Source organism: Neocloeon triangulifer, unplaced genomic scaffold (genome assembly GCF_031216515.1).
Source record: "Neocloeon triangulifer isolate White Clay Creek 2 clone unplaced genomic scaffold, ASM3121651v1 ptg000012l, whole genome shotgun sequence".
NCBI classification, from domain to species: Eukaryota; Metazoa; Arthropoda; class Insecta; order Ephemeroptera; family Baetidae; genus Neocloeon; species Neocloeon triangulifer.
In genome coordinates this window covers 3,412,335-3,432,372 of record NW_026775554.1, presented here as the reverse complement: position 1 = coordinate 3,432,372, position 20,038 = coordinate 3,412,335, and the positions used below count along the sequence as shown (strand labels likewise).

The window sequence follows — 20,038 nt, the reverse complement described above, 5'->3', positions numbered from 1 at the left end:
CTTGAAGCGCCTGAACAATAAAATTTAATGAAGATACAGCGCTTAAATAGTAAAAATGAAATTCATGTTTTTCACCAAGAATCCAACTTTCAATATTGACTCGGCTGTGCAAGCGCCTTCAATTTAAGTCCCTTGAACCGCCTGAACAATAAAATTTAATGAAGATATAGCGCTTAAATGAAAAAAAATTAAATTCATGATTTTCACCAAGAATCCATTTTTCAATATTGACTCGGCTGTGCAAGCGCCTTTGATTGAAGTCCCTTGAAGCGCCTTATCAATAAAATTTAATGAAGATCTAGCGATTAAATGAAAAAAAATAAATTCAAGATTTTCACCAAGAATCCAACTTTCAATATTGACTCGGCTGTGCAAGCGCCTTCGATTGAAGTCCCTTGAAGCGCCTGAACAATAAAATTTAATGAAGATATAGCGCTTAAATGAAAAAAATTAAATTCATGATTTTCACCAAGAATCCATTTTTCAATATTGACTCGGCTGTGCAAGCGCCTTTGATAGAAGTCCCTTGAAGCGCCTGAACAATAAAATTTAATGAAGATATAGCGCGTAAATAGTAAAAAATAAATTCATGATTTTCACCAAGAATCCAACTTTCAATATTGACTCGGCTGTGCAAGCATCTTCGATTTAAGTCCCTTGAACCGCCTTATCAATAAAATTTAATGAAGATCTAGCGATTAAATGAAAAAAAAATAAATTCAAGATTTTCACCAAGAATCCAACTTTCAATATTGACTCGGCTGTGCAAGCGCCTTCGATTGAAGTCCCTTGAAGCGCCTGAACAATAAAATTCAATGAAGATATAGCGATTAAATGAAAAAAAATTAAATTCAAGATTATCACCAAGAATCCATATTTCAATATTGACTCGGCTGTGCAAGCACCTTCGATTTAAGTCCCTTGAAGCGCTTGAACAATAAAATTTAATGAAGATAAAGCGCTTAAATAGTAAAAATTAAATTCATGATTTTCACCAAGAATCCAACTTTCAATATTGACTCGGCTGTGCAAGCGCCTTCGATTGAAGTCCCTTGAAGCGCCTTAACAATAAAATTCAATGAAGATATAGCGATTAAATGAAAAAAAGTAAATTCAAGATTTTCACCAAGAATCCAACTTTCAATATTGACTCGGCTGTGCAAGCACCTTCGATTTAAGTCCCTTGAAGCGCCTGAACAATAAAATTTAATGAAGATATAGCGCTTAAATAGTAAAAATTAAATTCATGATTTTCACCAAGAATCCAACTTTCAATATTGACTCGGCTGTGCAAGCGCCTACGATTGAAGTCCCTTGAAGCGCCTTAACAATAAAATTTAATGAAGATCTAGCGATTAAATGAAAAAAAGTAAATTCAAGATTTTCACGAAGAATCCAACTTTCAATATTGACTCGGCTGTGCAAGCGCCTTCGATTTAAGTCCCTTGAAGCGCCTGAACAATAAAATTTAATGAAGATACAGCGCTTAAATAGTAAAAATTAAATTCATGTTTTTCACCAAGAATCCAACTTTCAATATTGACTCGGCTGTGCAAGCGCCTTCGATTTAAGTCCCTTGAAGCGCCTGACCAATAAAATTTAATGAAGATATAGCGATTAAATGAAAAAAAGTAAATTAAAGATTTTCACCAAGAATCCAACTTTCAATATTGACTAGGCTGTGCAAGCGCCTTCGATTGAAGTCTCTTGAAGCGCCTGAACAATAAAATTTAATGAAGATATAGCGATTAAATGAAAAAAAATTAAATTCATGATTTTCACCAAGAATTTAACTTTCAATATTGACTCGGCTGTGCAAGCGCCTTCAATTTAAGTCCCTTGAACCGCCTGAACAATAAAATTTATTGAAGATATAGCGCTTAAATGAAAAAAATTAAATTCATGATTTTCACCAAGAATCCATTTTTCAATATTGACTCGGCTGTGCAAGCGCCTTTGATTTAAGTCCCTTGAAGCGCCTGAACAATAAAATTTAATGAAGATATAGCGCTTAAATAGTAAAAATTAAATTCATGATTTTCACCAAGAATCCAACTTTCAATATTGACTCGGCTGTGCAAGCGCCTTCGATTGAAGTCCCTTGAAGCGCCTTAACAATAAAATTCAATGAAGATATAGCGATTAAATGAAAAAAAGTAAATTCAAGATTTTCACCAAGAATCCAACTTTCAATATTGACTCGGCTGGGCAAGCGCCTTCGATCTAAGTCCCTTGAACCGCCTGAACAATAAAATTCAACTAAGATATAGCGATTAAATGAAAAAAAATTAAATTCAAGATTATCACCAAGAATCCAAGTTTCAATATTGACTCGGCTGTGCAAGCGCCTTCAATCTAAGTCCCTTGAACCGCCTGAACAATAATATTTAATGAAGATATAGTGCTTAAATGAAAAAAATTAAATTCATGATTTTCACCAAGAATCCATTTTTCAATATTGACTCGGCTGTGCAAGCGACTTTGATTTAAGTCCCTTGAAGCGCCTTAACAATAAAATTCAACTTTGATATAGCGATTAAATGAAAAAAAATTAAATTCAAGATTATCACCAAGAATCCAACTTTCAATATTGACTCGGCTGGGCAAGCGCCTTCGATTTAAGTCCCTTGAACCGCCTGAACAATAAAATTTAATGAAGATATAGCGCTTAAATAGTAAAAATTAAATTCATGATTTTCACCAAGAATCCACTTTTCAATATTGACTCGGCTGTGCAAGCGCCTTCGATTGAAGTCCCTTGAACCGCCTAAACAATAAAATTAAATGAAGATCTAGCGATTAAATGAAAAAAAGTAAATTAAAGATTTTCACCAAGAATCCAACTTTCAATATTGACTAGGCTGTGCAAGCGCCTTCGATTGAAGTCTCTTGAAGCGCCTAAACAATAAAATTTAATGAAGATATAGCGATTAAATGAAAAAAAATTAAATTCATGATTTTCACCAAGAATTTAACTTTCAATATTGACTCGGCTGTGCAAGCGCCTTCAATTTAAGTCCCTTGAACCGCCTGAACAATAAAATTTATTGAAGATATAGCGCTTAAATGAAAAAAATTAAATTCATGATTTTCACCAAGAATCCATTTTTCAATATTGACTCGGCTGTGCAAGCGCCTTTGATTTAAGTCCCTTGAAGCGCCTGAACAATAAAATTTAATGAAGATATAGCGCTTAAATAGTAAAAATTAAATTCATGATTTTCACCAAGAATCCAACTTTCAATATTGACTCGGCTGTGCAAGCGCCTTCGATTGAAGTCCCTTGAAGCGCCTGAACAATAAAATTTAATGAAGATATAGCACTTAAATGAAAAAAATTAAATTCAAGATTTTCACCAAGAATACAACTTTCAATATTGACTCGGCTGGGCAAGCGCCTTCGATTTAAGTCCCTTGAACCGCCTGAACAATAAAATTCAACTAAGATATAGCGATTAAATGAAAAAAAATTAAATTCAAGATTATCACCAAGAATCCAAGTTTCAATATTGACTCGGCTGTGCAAGCGCCTTCAATTTAAGTCCCTTGAACCGCCTGAACAATAATATTTAATTATTTAATGAAGATATAGCGATTAAATGAAAAAAAATTAAATTCAAGATTATCACCAAGAATTTAACTTTCAATATTGACTCGGCTGTGCAAGCGCCTTCAATTTAAGTCCCTTGAACCGCCTGAACAATAATATTTAATGAAGATATAGCGCTTAAATGAAAAAAATTAAATTCATGATTTTCACCAAGAATCCATTTTTCAATATTGACTCGGCTGTGCAAGCGACTTTGATTTAAGTCCCTTGAAGCGCCTGAACAATAAAATTTAATGAAGATATAGCGCGTAAATAGTAAAAATTAAATTCATGATTTTCACCAAGAATCCAACTTTCAATATTGACTCGGCTGTGCAAGCGCCTTCGATTTAAGTCCCTTGAAGCGCCTGAACAATAAAATTCAACAAAGATATAGCGATTAAATGAAAAAAAATTAAATTCAAGATTATCACCAAGAATCCAAGTTTCAATATTGACTCGGCAGTGCAAGCACCTTCGATTGAAGTCCCTTGAAGCGCCTGAACAATAAAATTTAATGAAGATATAGCGATTAAATGAAAAAAAATAAATTCAAGATTTTCACCAAGAATCCAACTTTCAATATTCACTCGGCTGGGCAAGCGCCTTCAATTTAACTCCCTTGAACCGCCTGAACAATAAAATTCAACTAAGATATAGCGATTAAATGAAAAAAAATTAAATTCAAGATTATCACCAAGAATCCAAGTTTCAATATTGACTCGGCTGTGCAAGCACCTTCGATTTAAGTCCCTTGAAGCGCCTGAACAATAAAATTTAATGAAGATATAGCGCGTAAATAGTAAAAATTAAATTCATGATTTTCACCAAGAATCCAACTTTCAATATTGACTCGGCTGTGCAAGCGCCTTCGATTCAAGTCCCTTGAAGCGCCTGAACAATAAAATTCAACAAAGATATAGCGATTAAATGAAAAAAAATTAAATTCAAGATTATCACCAAGAATCCAAGTTTCAATATTGACTCGGCAGTGCAAGCACCTTCGATTGAAGTCCCTTGAAGCGCCTGAACAATAAAATTTAATGAAGATATAGCGATTAAATGAAAAAAAATAAATTCAAGATTTTCACCAAGAATCCAACTTTCAATATTCACTCGGCTGGGCAAGCGCCTTCAATTAAACTCCCTTGAAGCGCCTGAACAATAAAATTCAACAAAGATATAGCGATTAAATGAAAAAAAATTAAATTCAAGATTTTCACCAAGAATCCATTTTTCAATATTGACTCGGCTGTGCAAGCGACTTTGATTTAAGTCCCTTGAAGCGCCTGAACAATAAAATTTAATGAAGATATAGCGCGTAAATAGTAAAAATTAAATTCATGATTTTCACCAAGAATCCAACTTTCAATATTGACTCGGCTGTGCAAGCGCCTTCGATTTAAGTCCCTTGAAGCGCCTGAACAATAAAATTCAACAAAGATATAGCGATTAAATGAAAAAAAATTAAATTCAAGATTATCACCAAGAATCCAAGTTTCAATATTGACTCGGCAGTGCAAGCACCTTCGATTGAAGTCCCTTGAAGCGCCTGAACAATAAAATTTAATGAAGATATAGCGATTAAATGAAAAAAAATAAATTCAAGATTTTCACCAAGAATCCAACTTTCAATATTCACTCGGCTGGGCAAGCGCCTTCAATTAAACTCCCTTGAACCGCCTAAACAATAAAATTCAACTAAGATATAGCGATTAAATGAAAAAAAATTAAATTCAAGATTATCACCAAGAATCCAAGTTTCAATATTGACTCGGCTGTGCAAGCACCTTCGATTTAAGTCCCTTGAAGCGCCTGAACAATAAAATTTAATGAAAATATAGCGATTAAATGAATAAAAATAAATTCAAGATTTTCACCAAGAATCCAACTTTCAATATTGACTCGGCTGTGCCATCGCCTTCGATTGAAGTCCCTTGAAGCGCCTTAACAATAAAATTCAACTAAGATATAGCGCTTAAATGAAAAAAATTAAATTCATGATTTTCACCAAGAATCCATTTTTCAATATTGACTCGGCTGTGCAAGCGACTTTGATTTAAGTCCCTTGAAGCGCCTAAACAATAAAATTTAATGAAGATATAGCGCTTAAATAGTAAAAATTAAATTCATGATTTTTACCAAGAATTCAACTTTCAATATTGACTCGGCTGTGCAAGCGCCTTCGATTGAAGTCCCTTGAAGCGCCTTAACAATAAAATTCAATGAAGATATAGCGATTAAATGAAAAAAAGTAAATTCAAGATTTTCACCAAGAATCCAACTTTCAATATTGACTCGGCTGTGCAAGCACCTTCGATTTAAGTCCCTTGAAGCGCCTGACCAATAAAATTTAATGAAGATAAAGCGCTTAAATAGTAAAAATTAAATTCATGATTTTCACCAAGAATCCAAATTTCAATATTGACTCGGCTGTGCAAGCGCCTTTGATTTAAGTCCCTTGAAGCACCTGAACAATAAAATTTAATGAAGATATAGCGCTTAAATAGTAAAAATTAAATTCATGATTTTCACCAAGAATCCAACTTTCAATATTGACTCGGCTGTGCAAGCGCCTTCGATTGAAGTCCCTTGAAGCGCCTGAACAATAAAATTTAATGAAGATATAGCACTTAAATAAAAAAAATTAAATTCAAGATTTTCACCAAGAATCCAACTTTCAATATTGACTCGGCTGGGCAAGCGCCTTCGATTTAAGTCCCTTGAACCACCTGAACAATAAAATTCAACTAAGATATAGCGATTAAATGAAAAAAAATTAAATTCAAGATTATCACCAAGAATCCAAGTTTCAATATTGACTCGGCTGTGCAAGCGCCTTCAATTTAAGTCCCTTGAACCGCCTGAACAATAATATTTAATGAAGATATAGCGCTTAAATGAAAAAAATTTAATTCATGATTTTCACCAAGAATCCATTTTTCAATATTGACTCGGCTGTGCAAGCGCCTTTGATTTAAGTCCCTTGAACCGCCTGAACAATAAAATTTAATGAAGATATAGCGCTTAAATAGTAAAAATTAAATTCATGATTTTCACCAAGAATCCAACTTTCAATATTGACTCGGCTGTGCAAGCGCCTTCGATTGAAGTCCCTTGAACCGCCTGAACAATAAAATTCAATGAAGATATAGCGATTAAATGAAAAAAAGTAAATTAAAGATTTTCACCAAGAATCCAACTTTCAATATTGACTAGGCTGTGCAAGCGCCTTCGAATGAAGTCTCTTTAAGCGCCTAAACAATAAAATTTAATGAAGATATAGCGATTAAATGAAAAAAAATTAAATTCATGATTTTCACCAAGAATTTAACTTTCAATATTGACTCGGCTGTGCAAGCGCCTTCAATTTAAGTCCCTTGAACCGCCTGAACAATAAAATTTATTGAAGATATAGCGCTTAAATGAAAAAAATTTAATTCATGATTTTCACCAAGAATCCATTTTTCAATATTGACTCGGCTGTGCAAGCGCCTTTGATTTAAGTCCCTTGAAGCGCCTGAACAATAAAATTTAATGAAGATATAGCGCTTAAATAGTAAAAATTAAATTCATGATTTTCACCAAGAATCCAACTTTCAATATTGACTCGGCTGTGCAAGCGCCTTCGATTGAAGTCCCTTGAAGCGCCTGAACAATAAAATTTAATGAAGATATAGCGCGTAAATAGTAAAAATTAAATTCATGATTTTCACCAAGAATCCAACTTTCAATATTGACTCGGCTGTGCAAGCGCCTTCGATTGAAGTCCCTTGAAGCGCCTGAACAATAATATTTAATGAAGATATAGCGCGTAAATAGTAAAAATTAAATTCATGATTTTCACCAAGAATCCAACTTTCAATATTGACTCGGCTGTGCAAGCACCTTCGATTTAAGTCCCTTAAACCGCCTGAACAATAAAATTTAATGAAGATATAGCGATTAAATAGTAAAAATTAAATTCATGATTTTCACCAAGAATCCAACTTTCAATATTGACTCGGCTGTGCAAGCGCCTTCGATTGAAGTCTCTTGAAGCGCCTAAACAATAAAATTTAATGAAGATATAGCGCTTAAATAGTAAAAATTAAATTCATGATTTTCACCAAGAATCCAACTTTCAATATTGACTCGGCTGTGCAAGCGCCTTCGATTTAAGTCCCTTGAAGCGCCCGAACAATAAAATTTAATGAAGATATAGCGCTTAAATAGTAAAAATTAAATTCATGATTTTCACCAAGAATCCAACTTTCAATATTGACTCGGCTGTGCAAGCGCCTTCGATTGAAGTCCCTTGAAGCGCCTGAACAATAAAATTTAATGAAGATATAGCGCGTAAATAGTAAAAATTAAATTCATGATTTTCACCAAGAATCCAACTTTCAATATTGACTCGGCTGTGCAAGCACCTTCGATTTAAGTCCCTTAAACCGCCTGAACAATAAAATTTAATGAAGATATAGCGATTAAATAGTAAAAATTAAATTCATGATTTTCACCAAGAATCCAACTTTCAATATTGACTCGGCTGTGCAAGCGCCTTCGATTGAAGTCTCTTGAAGCGCCTAAACAATAAAATTTAATGAAGATATAGCGCTTAAATAGTAAAAATTAAATTCATGATTTTCACCAAGAATCCAACTTTCAATATTGACTCGGCTGTGCAAGCGCCTTCGATTTAAGTCCCTTGAAGCGCCCGAACAATAAAATTTAATGAAGATATAGCGCTTAAATAGTAAAAATTAAATTCATGATTTTCACCAAGAATCCAACTTTCAATATTGACTCGGCTGTGCAAGCGCCTTCGATTGAAGTCCCTTGAAGCGCCTGAACAATAAAATTTAATGAAGATATAGCGCGTAAATAGTAAAAATTAAATTCATGATTTTCACCAAGAATCCAACTTTCAATATTGACTCGGCTGTGCAAGCACCTTCGATTTAAGTCCCTTAAACCGCCTGAACAATAAAATTTAATGAAGATATAGCGATTAAATAGTAAAAAATTAAATTCATGATTTTCACCAAGAATCCAACTTTCAATATTGACTCGGCTGTGCAAGCGCCTTCGATTGAAGTCTCTTGAAGCGCCTAAACAATAAAATTTAATGAAGATATAGCGCTTAAATAGTAAAAATTAAATTCATGATTTTCACCAAGAATCCAACTTTCAATATTGACTCGGCTGTGCATGCGCCTTCGATTGAAGTCCCTTGAAGCGCCTGAACAATAAAATTTAATGAAGATATAGCGCGTAAATAGTAAAAATTAAATTCATGATTTTCACCAAGAATCCAACTTTCAATATTGACTCGGCTGTGCAAGCGCCTTCGATTGAAGTCTCTTGAAGCGCCTAAACAATAAAATTTAATGAAGATATAGCGCTTAAATAGTAAAAATTAAATTCATGATTTTCACCAAGAATCCAACTTTCAATATTGACTCGGCTGGGCAAGCGCCTTCAATTTAAGTCCCTTGAACCGCCTGAACAATAAAATTTATTGAAGATATAGCGCTTAAATGTAAAAAATTAAATTCATGATTTTCACCAAGAATCCAACTTTCAATATTGACTCGGCTGTGCAAGCGCCTTCAATTAAAGACCCTTGAAGCGCCTGTACAATAAAATTTAATGAAGATATAGCGCTTAAATGAAAAAAATTAAATTCATGATTTTCACCAAGAATCCAACTTTCAATATTGACTCGGCTGTGCAAGCGCCTTCAATTTAAGTCCCTTGAAGCGCCTGAACAATAAAATTTAATGAAGATATAGCGATTAAATGAAAAAAAATAAATTAAAGATTTTCACCAAGAATCCAACTTTCAATATTGACTAGGCTGTGCAAGCGCCTTCAATTTAAGTCCCTTGAAGGGCCTGAACAATAAAATTTAATGAAGATATAGCGCTTAAATAGTAAAAATTAAATTCATGATTTTCACCAAGAATCCAACTTTCAATATTGACTCGGCTGTGCAAGCGCCTTCGATTGAAGTCCCTTGAAGCGCCTGAACAATAAAATTTAATGAAGATATAGCGCGTAAATAGTAAAAATTAAATTCATGATTTTCACCAAGAATCCAACTTTCAATATTGACTCGGCTGTGCAAGCGCCTTCGATTGAAGTCCCTTGAAGCGCCTGAACAATAAAATTTAATGAAGATATAGCGCGTAAATAGTAAAAATTAAATTCATGATTTTCACCAAGAATCCAACTTTCAATATTGACTCGGCTGGGCAAGCGCCTTCAATTTAAGTCCCTTGAACCGCCTGAACAATAAAATTTAATGAAGATATAGCGCTTAAATGTAAAAAATTAAATTCATGATTTTCACCAAGAATCCAACTTTCAATATTGACTCGGCTGTGCAAGCGCCTTCAATTAAAGTCCCTTGAAGCGCCTGTACAATAAAATTTAATGAAGATATAGCGCTTAAATGAAAAAAATTAAATTCATGATTTTCACCAAGAATCCAACTTTCAATATTGACTCGGCTGTGCAAGCGCCTTCAATTTAAGTCCCTTGAACAACCTGAACAATTAAATTTAATGAAGATATAGCACTTAAATGAAAAAAATTAAATTCAAGATTTTCACCAAGAATCCATTTTTCAATACTGACTCGGCTGTGCAAGCGCCTTCGATTGAAGTCTCTTGAAGCGCCTGAACAATAAAATTTAATGAAGATATAGCGCTTAAATGAAAAAAATTAAATTCAATATTTTCACTACGAATCCAATTTTTAATATTGAATCCGCTGTGCAAGCGCCCTCGATTTAATTCTCTTGATGCGCCTGAACAATAAAATTTATGAATATATAGCGCTTAAATGAAAAACTTATGAACTTACTGCTTAATTGAAAAACTGCTTATAAACTTTTCATTGTGTTTTTGGTCAATTTCAATTGAGCAACTCCTTTTTATCAATAAGTGCAATGCTTTATGTTGAGTAGGTCTTTCATTTATTAAATTATTTTCAATTCAATTCTATTATCACTTTTTGTAATCATTTATTTGTTTATTTTCAATCATCATGTTTATTTATACGGTTTTTCAAAGTTAATTCATAAGCAGAAATAGTATTTTTAATACAATATATATGCATAAAGCAACTCCGCGATTCAATAATCGCGAAGAGCTTGTTAAAATGAGAATGGCACTATACAGTTAGATTTCATTAGTTTTTAATAATATGGCATAATATTAATTTTTGCCACATACTCAGTTTTAGATATCTGAAAAATTATCTTTAAAACGCTGTAAAGTTTTTAAAAATTGAATAAAGAAAAGCGGAAAAACGTAATTTTGATGTTTATATGAAGCGAAATTCGACGGTGTATGGCGTGGCTGCATAACCACTGCACATTAACAGGCACTTTTCCACCCATGTTGTCATATAAACTATGCTATCTAATGATATCCAGTCACTCATAAGGTGGAAACGAACCAATTCCAAGAACAAACGCGTTTTAGGTCAATAGTGGATTTAGCTCCTTTGCTTTTTAGCTCCTTTGGCACTTAGCTCCTTTGCTACCTGACCGGCTATGGATTTGGCTCATTTGAAAGGACTTGCAGCGAAAAATTTTGAGTTAAATATGAAAATACTCACAAAATTATATTAGCTCAGATTGGTTTTAGGGAATTGATACCTAATTTTCCAGCAGCAAATATCAGTGTTTTGATCAAAGTAAAATAATTCCCTTCATTGATTTCAAAATTGTATCGCATGAGTAATTTGAATGCGATTCAAAAGCACGGCGCTTTGAAATATCAACTCGCGCACTTTTTGTGTTCCTTCTGTTATGAAAAGGCCATTCATTTCCTCTAATAACAGCACACGACGCGTACATTACCTCTTGCAAAACAACTCTCATCACATTTTGGAGGAGACATTTACAAAGAAGAAAGAGCGCACTGAAGAGGTGCTGCGAGAAGAAGAGAGTCGCCCATCCAAATCTAAATCAGCGTGTCACTCCAAAGGCGCAAAAGTAGCTGCTCTTTGAGTGACACACCAAATTTCCTGTTGCATAGTAAAGACGCCTCTCTCGCTTCCACACAAAGGAAACAGTATGATATTCTTTCCATATATTTTCTAGCACTTGGCAGTTTAAAAATAAAACTGAATTCCTGAATTTTTAAGGCAAAACTGCATAAATTATATTTTGATTCACGGTAAAATGATTGTACGATTTTACTTTTGCTTGATTTGATATTATTTGGTAGCGAGTATAACCAAAATCAAATTGTATTGCTTTCCAAGTTTTATTGCGAGCAACCGTAAAAAAAGATATATTGCAAAAGCTTTTTTAGGCGACAATAATTTACTCCGTTGATGTTTTTCATTGGCGAGGTTGGAATTGTAAATAGTAATTAAGTATTGAATATTGGACGACGCTTCTCAAGCGTATTAAATTTTTTCAATGAAGTATGAAATGAAAAAAGAAGAAGTGAAAATTGCTTTCAAATTCGATAAATTTGATGTTTTTTTTTTTAATAAAATAAACTGCGCAATCATAATTATTTGTCGAATACAAATTAGTTAATCTTAAGTAACTAAAAATTACTACTTTTAGTTAGGCATCTGTGTCACAAATATGATTAATAGCCACCAATCATTCACCTCCTCTCGTAAATAAGCAAATTCATTTCTAAATGAGAACCAATCAATGTCGCAAGAGCAGAATTTCTCGAGCACGACAAGCGTTAATTACAAGTGATTGATGGTGATCCTAATCCACACGATCCATTGATTAAAAATTCATGAACGGAACGCCTTCATCGTTGGGAAAAACGAACGGCCCACACAAATTTGGCATCGTCCGCCCCCCTGTGAAATGAACTAAATGAGAATTAACGTCAACCTGCCAGTTCCTCCGTAGTCTGTAACTAATTAAAACTAAAACTGCCCGTCAGAGTTAAAACACGGCCAGTGAAAATCAACCCTCCCTGAATTGGTGAAATATGCAGCACATGACAGTGCTGCAGATATATCTCTCAAAATAACAATTGCTGGAATTTTGTCAGAAATATTAAATTCTTAAGAGAGACAAAAGATTTCTGATCGAGAAAACTGAGTTAGAAAGAGACAAAAATAAAAAGAGCATCTTGTTTGTTTTCCGCTGGAACAAGTCCTTTGATAAATTCTGCAAACAAAAATAAAATATGAAGGGGTAAACAAAATTAAATTTGGAGAAAGTTCACGCTTCACGCTTGTTTTCTCCAAACTTGTAAAGAAAAGAGTGTTTCTTTTGAATGCCGCATCGCTTAATATAGTTACATTACAGACTCAAAAAGTGGCAAAAGGCAAGGAGGCGAATAAATAACCTCTCATTTTTTAATTCGCCCGAGCGAGTTTCTACTTCATCATAAATTAAGTTATGAATGTTTGTGAAAAATTTCAGTAACTCGGATTTATGCTTTGCAAGGAACAAAAATCAGTTGTGCGAAAAAGGCTGCTCAGCAATGAAATTGCGCTACGAGTGCCTCTCAAAATTTCACCCACGAAAATTTCTCCTCCAAATATGAAAGTCAAAGTGCTGGTCAAACAAAGTCTGAAAAGCTGTGCGTTCAAAAGGTAAAGAGACATTTTTTACACCAAGATAAATACTGTTCAAAAAGGGTGAATTTAATTTTCATGGAAATCAAATTTGAGGAAATACTTGTTTTTATTTGAGAGGATTTTTTTTAGCCAAAAGATAAGTTTTGAGAACGCCTTCCTCTTATTTGCCAGCGTTGAAACTGTACAAGAAAATCGTCTCATCTAATATTTTTCTTCCCAAATGCAGCACGAATATCCAGCATGTTTAAAGTTTTTGATTTTTTAAGTATGAATTGAAAGAGTTACATAACTTATAACTTCATGGTACAAATTTCTAAAACTGGCTGAGCAGTAATTGCGTAATAATAAATAAATAAAACACTTTTTGCAACTAAAACTTTGAATCTTGCTAATTATCGCGCTAGAATTAGGAGACTTAAAGCGTGGAAAGGTTGGAGAAAAGAGTGGCTAAAATAAAATAGCCGCGGGAAGATTCTTTACAAAAATGGAAGACATATTATACAGATCCGAGCTGCTGAAACTCCCATTGTCAAACCTCTCTCGCGGCGCCAGAGGGGCTATGAATTTAGCGACGCTGGTAGCAACTCCATCAGTTTTGAAACTTTTCAATGCTTAAATAACCACCCGAGAAATTTCCCAGCCTTAACTTTTCCGCGTTTTAGGCACCGTTCAAAGTTGATAAACATAATAACGGTTTTCACAAGAGAGTCAAATTTCAAATTTCATCAAAATTTAGCTGTCATCTCATCCAGAAATAGAAATTTTGTATGAGAATTGAAAATAATTGGTTTCATTAAAGGCGACGATTGCACACTGCCGCAAAGCAAGCTTGCTATTGTTTGTTTGCCTTTTTGCTTCTGGAACATCAAACTATCCATTGAAGGCAAAAAGCACCAGCCGATTATTCCACCCCAGCTAGCTATTGTGCCAGCCAAACAATGGGCAGATTCAATTATTTTAATTGCGGACGCGCAAACTTGGCCGCTGAACAGGCATTGATTGCCAGAAACCACGATTCCGATCGTCAAGTAGTGCTCATAGTCGACTCCGTCGGCTTATCTCGCATCACAGCAGGTGCGATAGATTGGTAAACAAGAGAATTCCTTTGTTGGCGCGCAGAGTCAATAAAATAAACACTTGAAATCCTGAATTTCTCCGCAGAGACGCTTTTATTAGCAGGAAAATTGATTTTCTAGAATTAGCATATAATTTTATTGTAAAGTAAAGTGGAGTAAATGGAAAAGCTCTAAAAGTTGGCTACGATACTGGTTATTGTTTTTTTTTAACGCATGTATCAGCATCCACTTCAAACGATTCATCGATTTTCACGATAACAGAATCAATTTCATTAAAAGCCTATTAAATGGAAGGGCCTCGTTTATTGCCAGTTTTGTCAAAAAGCTGCTCTATAAATAAAATAATCGCAATATAAAGGGTAAAAATACTTAATAAAAGGCACTAACAATTATTCAGCGAAGGTTTGGACTGAACGGATCGTAATTATTAAAAATTTGATAAAATTTAATCAATTGCAGAGTGCAGGCAAATCAGATTAGCGTGGGATGTTTAATCTAATTTCGCTGGGAATTTAAATAGCGTACGCACTTGGGCGGGAAAAGAAAAAGCTTTCTCTCGGTCCCTTTGGTTCCTTTCATTAGTAGGATGAATGGAAAGATTCTATTATTCGTCTCATTTGAATTCGTGCTCTCAGCAGGAAAGTAAGTTGGCTCAAAGGGTTGCAACTTAGAGAAGTTGTGCGTATTTTCACTTCTTACAGTTGCACAACTTTTCAATTGTTCAAACACTGCATACAAATATATTTGTTTCAATTTTAACTGTTTTAAATTTTATAAGATCATAATGGAATGAATTAAAAACAATTTAAAAAAAAACTTTTTAAATTAATTTTTTTAATTCATGATCTAAATTTTTGCATTTGGTCGTGAAAATTTGAGGAATGGAAAAATGGCCCAAATTAATGAGTAAATCTGAATATATTATAAGCATAATCATTTTGAAGGACCCTCTTTCAAAACGTCGATTTCCGAGCCATTGCTTTTGCGCACATTCAGATTATTTCTCATCCAGCATTTTGATATAGGCGATGCCTACCCCATTTTAACAATAGCCGAGGGTTTGATACGAGATACATTGCTGATGCGATTTACCTCTAAATGACGCTCTCCTGGATACCGGCCTGCAGGTCGTGCAGTCCATTGTTGTGTTCGTTGCGATGGTCGAACGGGTCGGAGGCAGACTCGGCTTCGCTGATTTTGTTGAGCCGCTCGCCAGCGGCGCTGGCCCCGACCATTAACCGGCCCCGTCAGTACGGCCTGTTCATTGAAGCGCTTCTGCAAAAACTGTTTTATTGACATGCCTTGTTTAGAGAGATCGAAAGACTGCTGGACTCGCGAACGTCTTCGGCATAAGAAAAAAGTTGTCTTGCGACGCAGGGAATTTATTTTGCCCTCCGCCCGTTTCTCTTTCAAATGAGATAGAAGAGGTTCCCCTGAGAGGGTAAAGTCAGAAGAGAGAGTATCTTCACTTAACAAAAAGAGAAACTTCTTTTCGTTTCCAATGTTTGTTCTTCTTTTACAGAAGAACTAAATTTTAGATTTAGTTCTCATTTAACAGAGACTGAAGCAAGACTATGGAAGGAGATTTTCAAATTATGCAACTGGCCACACGTGGTAGTGAGGCAAGTTGCATAACTTTAAAAACTGAATTAATTAATCCTTACGTTTAGTTGAATTAAAAGTGGAAAACCAAAAGTGAAAATTCATTTTTAAACGTATGCTCCTGATAAATGAACTCATTCATTTTTTTAAATTAGTATTTTTAAAAAAAAATTAAGATTATGATATTAAAAAAGGTTATCATATTGAAAAATAATTTAGGTAATTAAGATGATGGAAAAATTTTCTAAGCTAAGACCTAATTTGACTAGTTACTGCTTCTAAATAAAAAATTATAAAAAAAATTGCCGACTGATCATTTTACCTGGTATCAGCATAGCGGACAGAAGTGGTGCGAGAATTAACTGACACGGACATATGTCTTTTTCCATTAAAACTACTGACAGTACCTCGGGGCGGGAGACGTGTTTTTCGACGGAAGCAACACCTGGCCAGCGCCTTGTGGAAGCTCTCGCGGAAATTGCGCGACATAAATCCGTACACAATCGGGTTGATGCAGCTGAAATTAGAGATGCAAGAAGCGTCAGATATCCCACACCAGAGCAACTTTCCATTCCAAAAAGTTGTTCCAGGATTAATTGGATTTCATGCGTGAAAGGGATGAATAAATTTCAAGTGTGTGAATAAACCGCTCTGGGAGCAAAATCCAAATCATGTGGGATTTAGCACGGAGGAATTGGAATTGGGGCGACAGAGAAAATACATGTACAGACAGCTTGAAAGTATATAGCCCCTCTCTGTAGAAGGCATCGGCTTAGCATGAAAGTCAATGAGTTTCCTGTGGAGTTTGCAGGAAAAGCAAGTATAGCACACATCCCTTTAAAGAGGAGTTAAAGTTTTGTACTGAAAGGGGGTATCAAGGGTTTGTGGGTTTGAAATGAAAGCAAACAAACATAAGAGCCGATCTACGTATTTTCTGTGAATAAGAGAAGGCGAAAGGAAACGGACTGAAAAGCTCACCTGTTGAAATAGGCCATTAGGTGGAAAGCAGTGGCCATGTGCTTCAGATTGGCGGTGCGAATGAAAGGGAGAACACCATACGCGGTGAGAACGTTGTCAATCAACACTGGTGCCCAGCAGATGACGAAAAGGGCGACAACAGCAATCAACATTTTCACGACCTGGTCAAAGTTGGACGAGCATTAACCAGAAGGAAGGAGAAAGATTAAAATAATAAATTAGAATGAAGAGCTAAAAAAAGATTGGTACATTCTACATACAAATTCATTAAATTCATTTTAAAGTTTCAATTTACAGGAAAAAAACTAGAGTCGATATATTTCAGTTTTATTGATTTCTATTAACTCCAAAAGAGACTAAAGCGGAAAAATTTTTAGCGCATTAAATTTTTTTCGTCTAGGCTTCATATGTAATTACTTTAAACACGGAAGCTCTTAAAGGTTGTTGGTTTGGCAATATTTTTTTATTGACTTTTAATACATTTATCCATTTTCATTTTTCGCTACTTGTTGGAATTATTTTGCCAAAATCTATTTCTGAAATTGAGATAAAAAATATGGCTGTGAATATTGAGGTTTTTTCCTTTAATATTCTTGATGCGTTTGTGGCTGGAAAATGTTGGAAACGCAGAGCGAGCACTCCTTTGAATTCGGCTCCGAGGTCTAAAAGATGAAAAATCCTCTTTATGCTCCGCACTTTCATTACTTTCATTGCACAAGCCGCCAAAATATATTCAACTGTTCGGTTGCTTGTTTGTTTGTTTATTCAAACAAACCGCCCCAGCAAGTATACGGCACTCTGATATCAAAGGTTTGCGCAATTCAGCTCTGTGCTCCATGTTCTGCGAGACTACCCTTTCATCGGACAAAACCGCAGTTATTAATACCAATACCTGTTTGACGGTTCGGTTGTCATCTTCCGAGACGCGGTTTCTGAGGGCGCTGGAAGAGCTGCTGCGCGACGAGTGACGCATCGCCATGGATCGAGGGGCCCTGCGCACCGACTGCAGCTGCTCCAAGTTCTGCAAACTAGGAAATTTCCAAATTCGATCAGATGAGGGGCATTTCGGGACACCAATATAAATCTGATTGCATGGTAGGTTGTGGCGAAACACAAATTTTCCATCGCGTGAGGCGGTAATGCGATTACCTCTTTTCGCACTAAATCAGATTCCAGATTTTATAGGGGTAGACGAGGGAAGCAGGTAATCTTGACCGTGAGCTTTCACACGCTTGAGTACTTAACTTTAAAGCGCACCGCACTAGCTAAAGCAACACTCCAGTAAAAATAGTTTTCATGTATATAGCCTATGGGCGCACTTCCATTCTAATTTTTAAAAGTGGGGAATTTGTGTTTTAGTTTTTTATAATGCTTTGCATATTATTTCAACAAAGATAAAGTGGCAGCCTAGCAATCACTCTCATCAAAAAAAGGTCTGCTATAAAACTCTTGTTTGAATTATTAAAATTTAAACAAAATTTTCCTGCTCCGTTAATGATAGAAATTGGTTTTATTTCGTAAAATTTAAATTTATAATAAAAAAATCTACTAAAGAATTTATTGATTTATGTGACAACAATCACTATACTGCATCAAAAATAAATATACAAATAAAAAAGTATGAAACTTTTGTCTTCACCTCTTTGTAAAAGTAGTATTAAATATTTCGCCTCTTTGATCAGAAACCTGTTTTGTGGTAAAAATAATTAAAGCAACTTACTTCAACTTGAATCTTAAATTTCTTTTGCATTTTCAAAAGCTAAGGTAAAAACGAAGCTGAAAACATATTTGTGGGTTGAAACTAGAGAGAAAGTTTGAGTGAGAAAGAAATTATTAACTGACTAAACAATAACCGCTCCCTTTGTGTCTTCTTAATTAAAGGCAAACTTTGCTAAATTTGTTGTATTAGTGGCGTTTAGAGCTTCTGTAGCTAATCCAATTGATTGACGGGAGAAACAAGTGAGTTGGCTTTTTGCGGGTTTCATTGTCAGTTGAAGGAGTTCAATTAATATTTATTTTTTGGAATGTGAAAATTTCAAGAAAATTTGAACTCCCTGTCTCAAAGTTATTAATGGAAATGTAAAAATAAAATTAAGTATTCATACCAAAAGGACACAATTAACCTGCCTTTTTATTGAAATAAAGTGGAGCTCCATCATGCGAATGAGCTTAAAATAGATCAATCAAGGAAGGAGCGCAAAGATTTGTAAAAAGTAAGCCAAATATTAAAAATCTTACAGAGAAATCCAATATGGAAAGGGTCATTGTTGGTGGATGAAAGGAAGACTTGCTGCATATTATATCGAGTTACAATGGAGACGCTACGCATACGCGCGCTCGAGTAATCAAACCAAGAATGAGAGTTCGCAGAACAAAGAGATGAAAAAGGCCGGCCAGTGCTCAAACGAAGCGTAATTCCACACGGACCTTAATTAATTTTTACGCGCACCGGTGGCAAAACGATGAAAAGAGAGGAAAAAAGAAGACACTCACCCCTGGCCAGTGGTCATTGTCTGTCGCCGTTTCATCACGCGCCAAACTTCGCAGCTGATGGACGAGTAGGTGGCCCCCATAATGATGGTCGGCACGACCAGCAACAGCAAAAGCATGTACACCTCGTAGGCCTGCCACAGGGTCACATCGTCCCAATTCCGCACGCACCAGTACGCTTTGACACGTCCGCCGACCGGCAAAAGGACCTGCACACAAAAGGCGTAATTGTGGTGGGAAAAAAATACAAAAGGAAAACATTATTGCAGAGAGATTTTTCATTCTTTTTTTCTACGGGCTGCATTCATTTCTGAGGCACGCAAATTTGTTGCTATGAAACGCAAAAATTATCTAGTTGTGACCAAGCACGCAAAAAATTCCCTAATATATTTTAATTCAACGCTTAATTATATCACATATAAATTTATAGTGTTTTTATTTAATTTATTTTTTGTTAATAATTTTTGTAAAATTTGCATATTTAACTTTCAACAATTTACTTAAATTTATTTTTATCTGCTCCGTAAAAACTTCAAAATTTTTCTTCAGTAAATTACACTAAAGTTTAGGATTTTCACTCTATTTTAAAATCTTTTTGATTTTCTTGTTTTGGAACTGAAGGTTTAATTTTATTATGATCTTAAATAGCCACGTTAATTTTACAGCTGTAAGCTAGCAATTTGCAAACCTCTAAAAGCGGCACTAAATTTCTGCGAATGCATTAGTGCAGTCCTTCCTACGT

At 34.8% G+C, this 20,038-nt stretch overlaps 1 protein-coding gene across 4 annotated transcripts in view; it reads right to left on the bottom strand.

Annotated features, from left to right (window-relative positions):
- LOC132196733 (gastrin/cholecystokinin type B receptor-like) overlaps window positions 1-20,038 on the bottom strand; it is a 46,588-nt gene that overhangs the window by 3,382 nt on the left and 23,168 nt on the right. Inside the window, exons 4-8 of one of the 4 annotated variants that reach the window (XM_059619568.1) lie at window positions 19,300-19,505; window positions 17,699-17,834; window positions 16,807-16,967; window positions 16,151-16,345; window positions 15,319-15,510 (exon numbers count right to left, since the gene is read on the bottom strand). In XM_059619568.1, the coding sequence (XP_059475551.1) occupies window positions 15,474-15,510; window positions 16,151-16,345; window positions 16,807-16,967; window positions 17,699-17,834; window positions 19,300-19,505 (735 nt within the window). In that variant the 3' untranslated portion in view covers window positions 15,319-15,473. The remainder of the gene's footprint in view (window positions 1-15,318; window positions 15,511-16,150; window positions 16,346-16,806; window positions 16,968-17,698; window positions 17,835-19,299; window positions 19,506-20,038) is intronic. The other 3 variants (XM_059619569.1, XM_059619570.1, XM_059619571.1) reach the window with 3 other exon arrangements.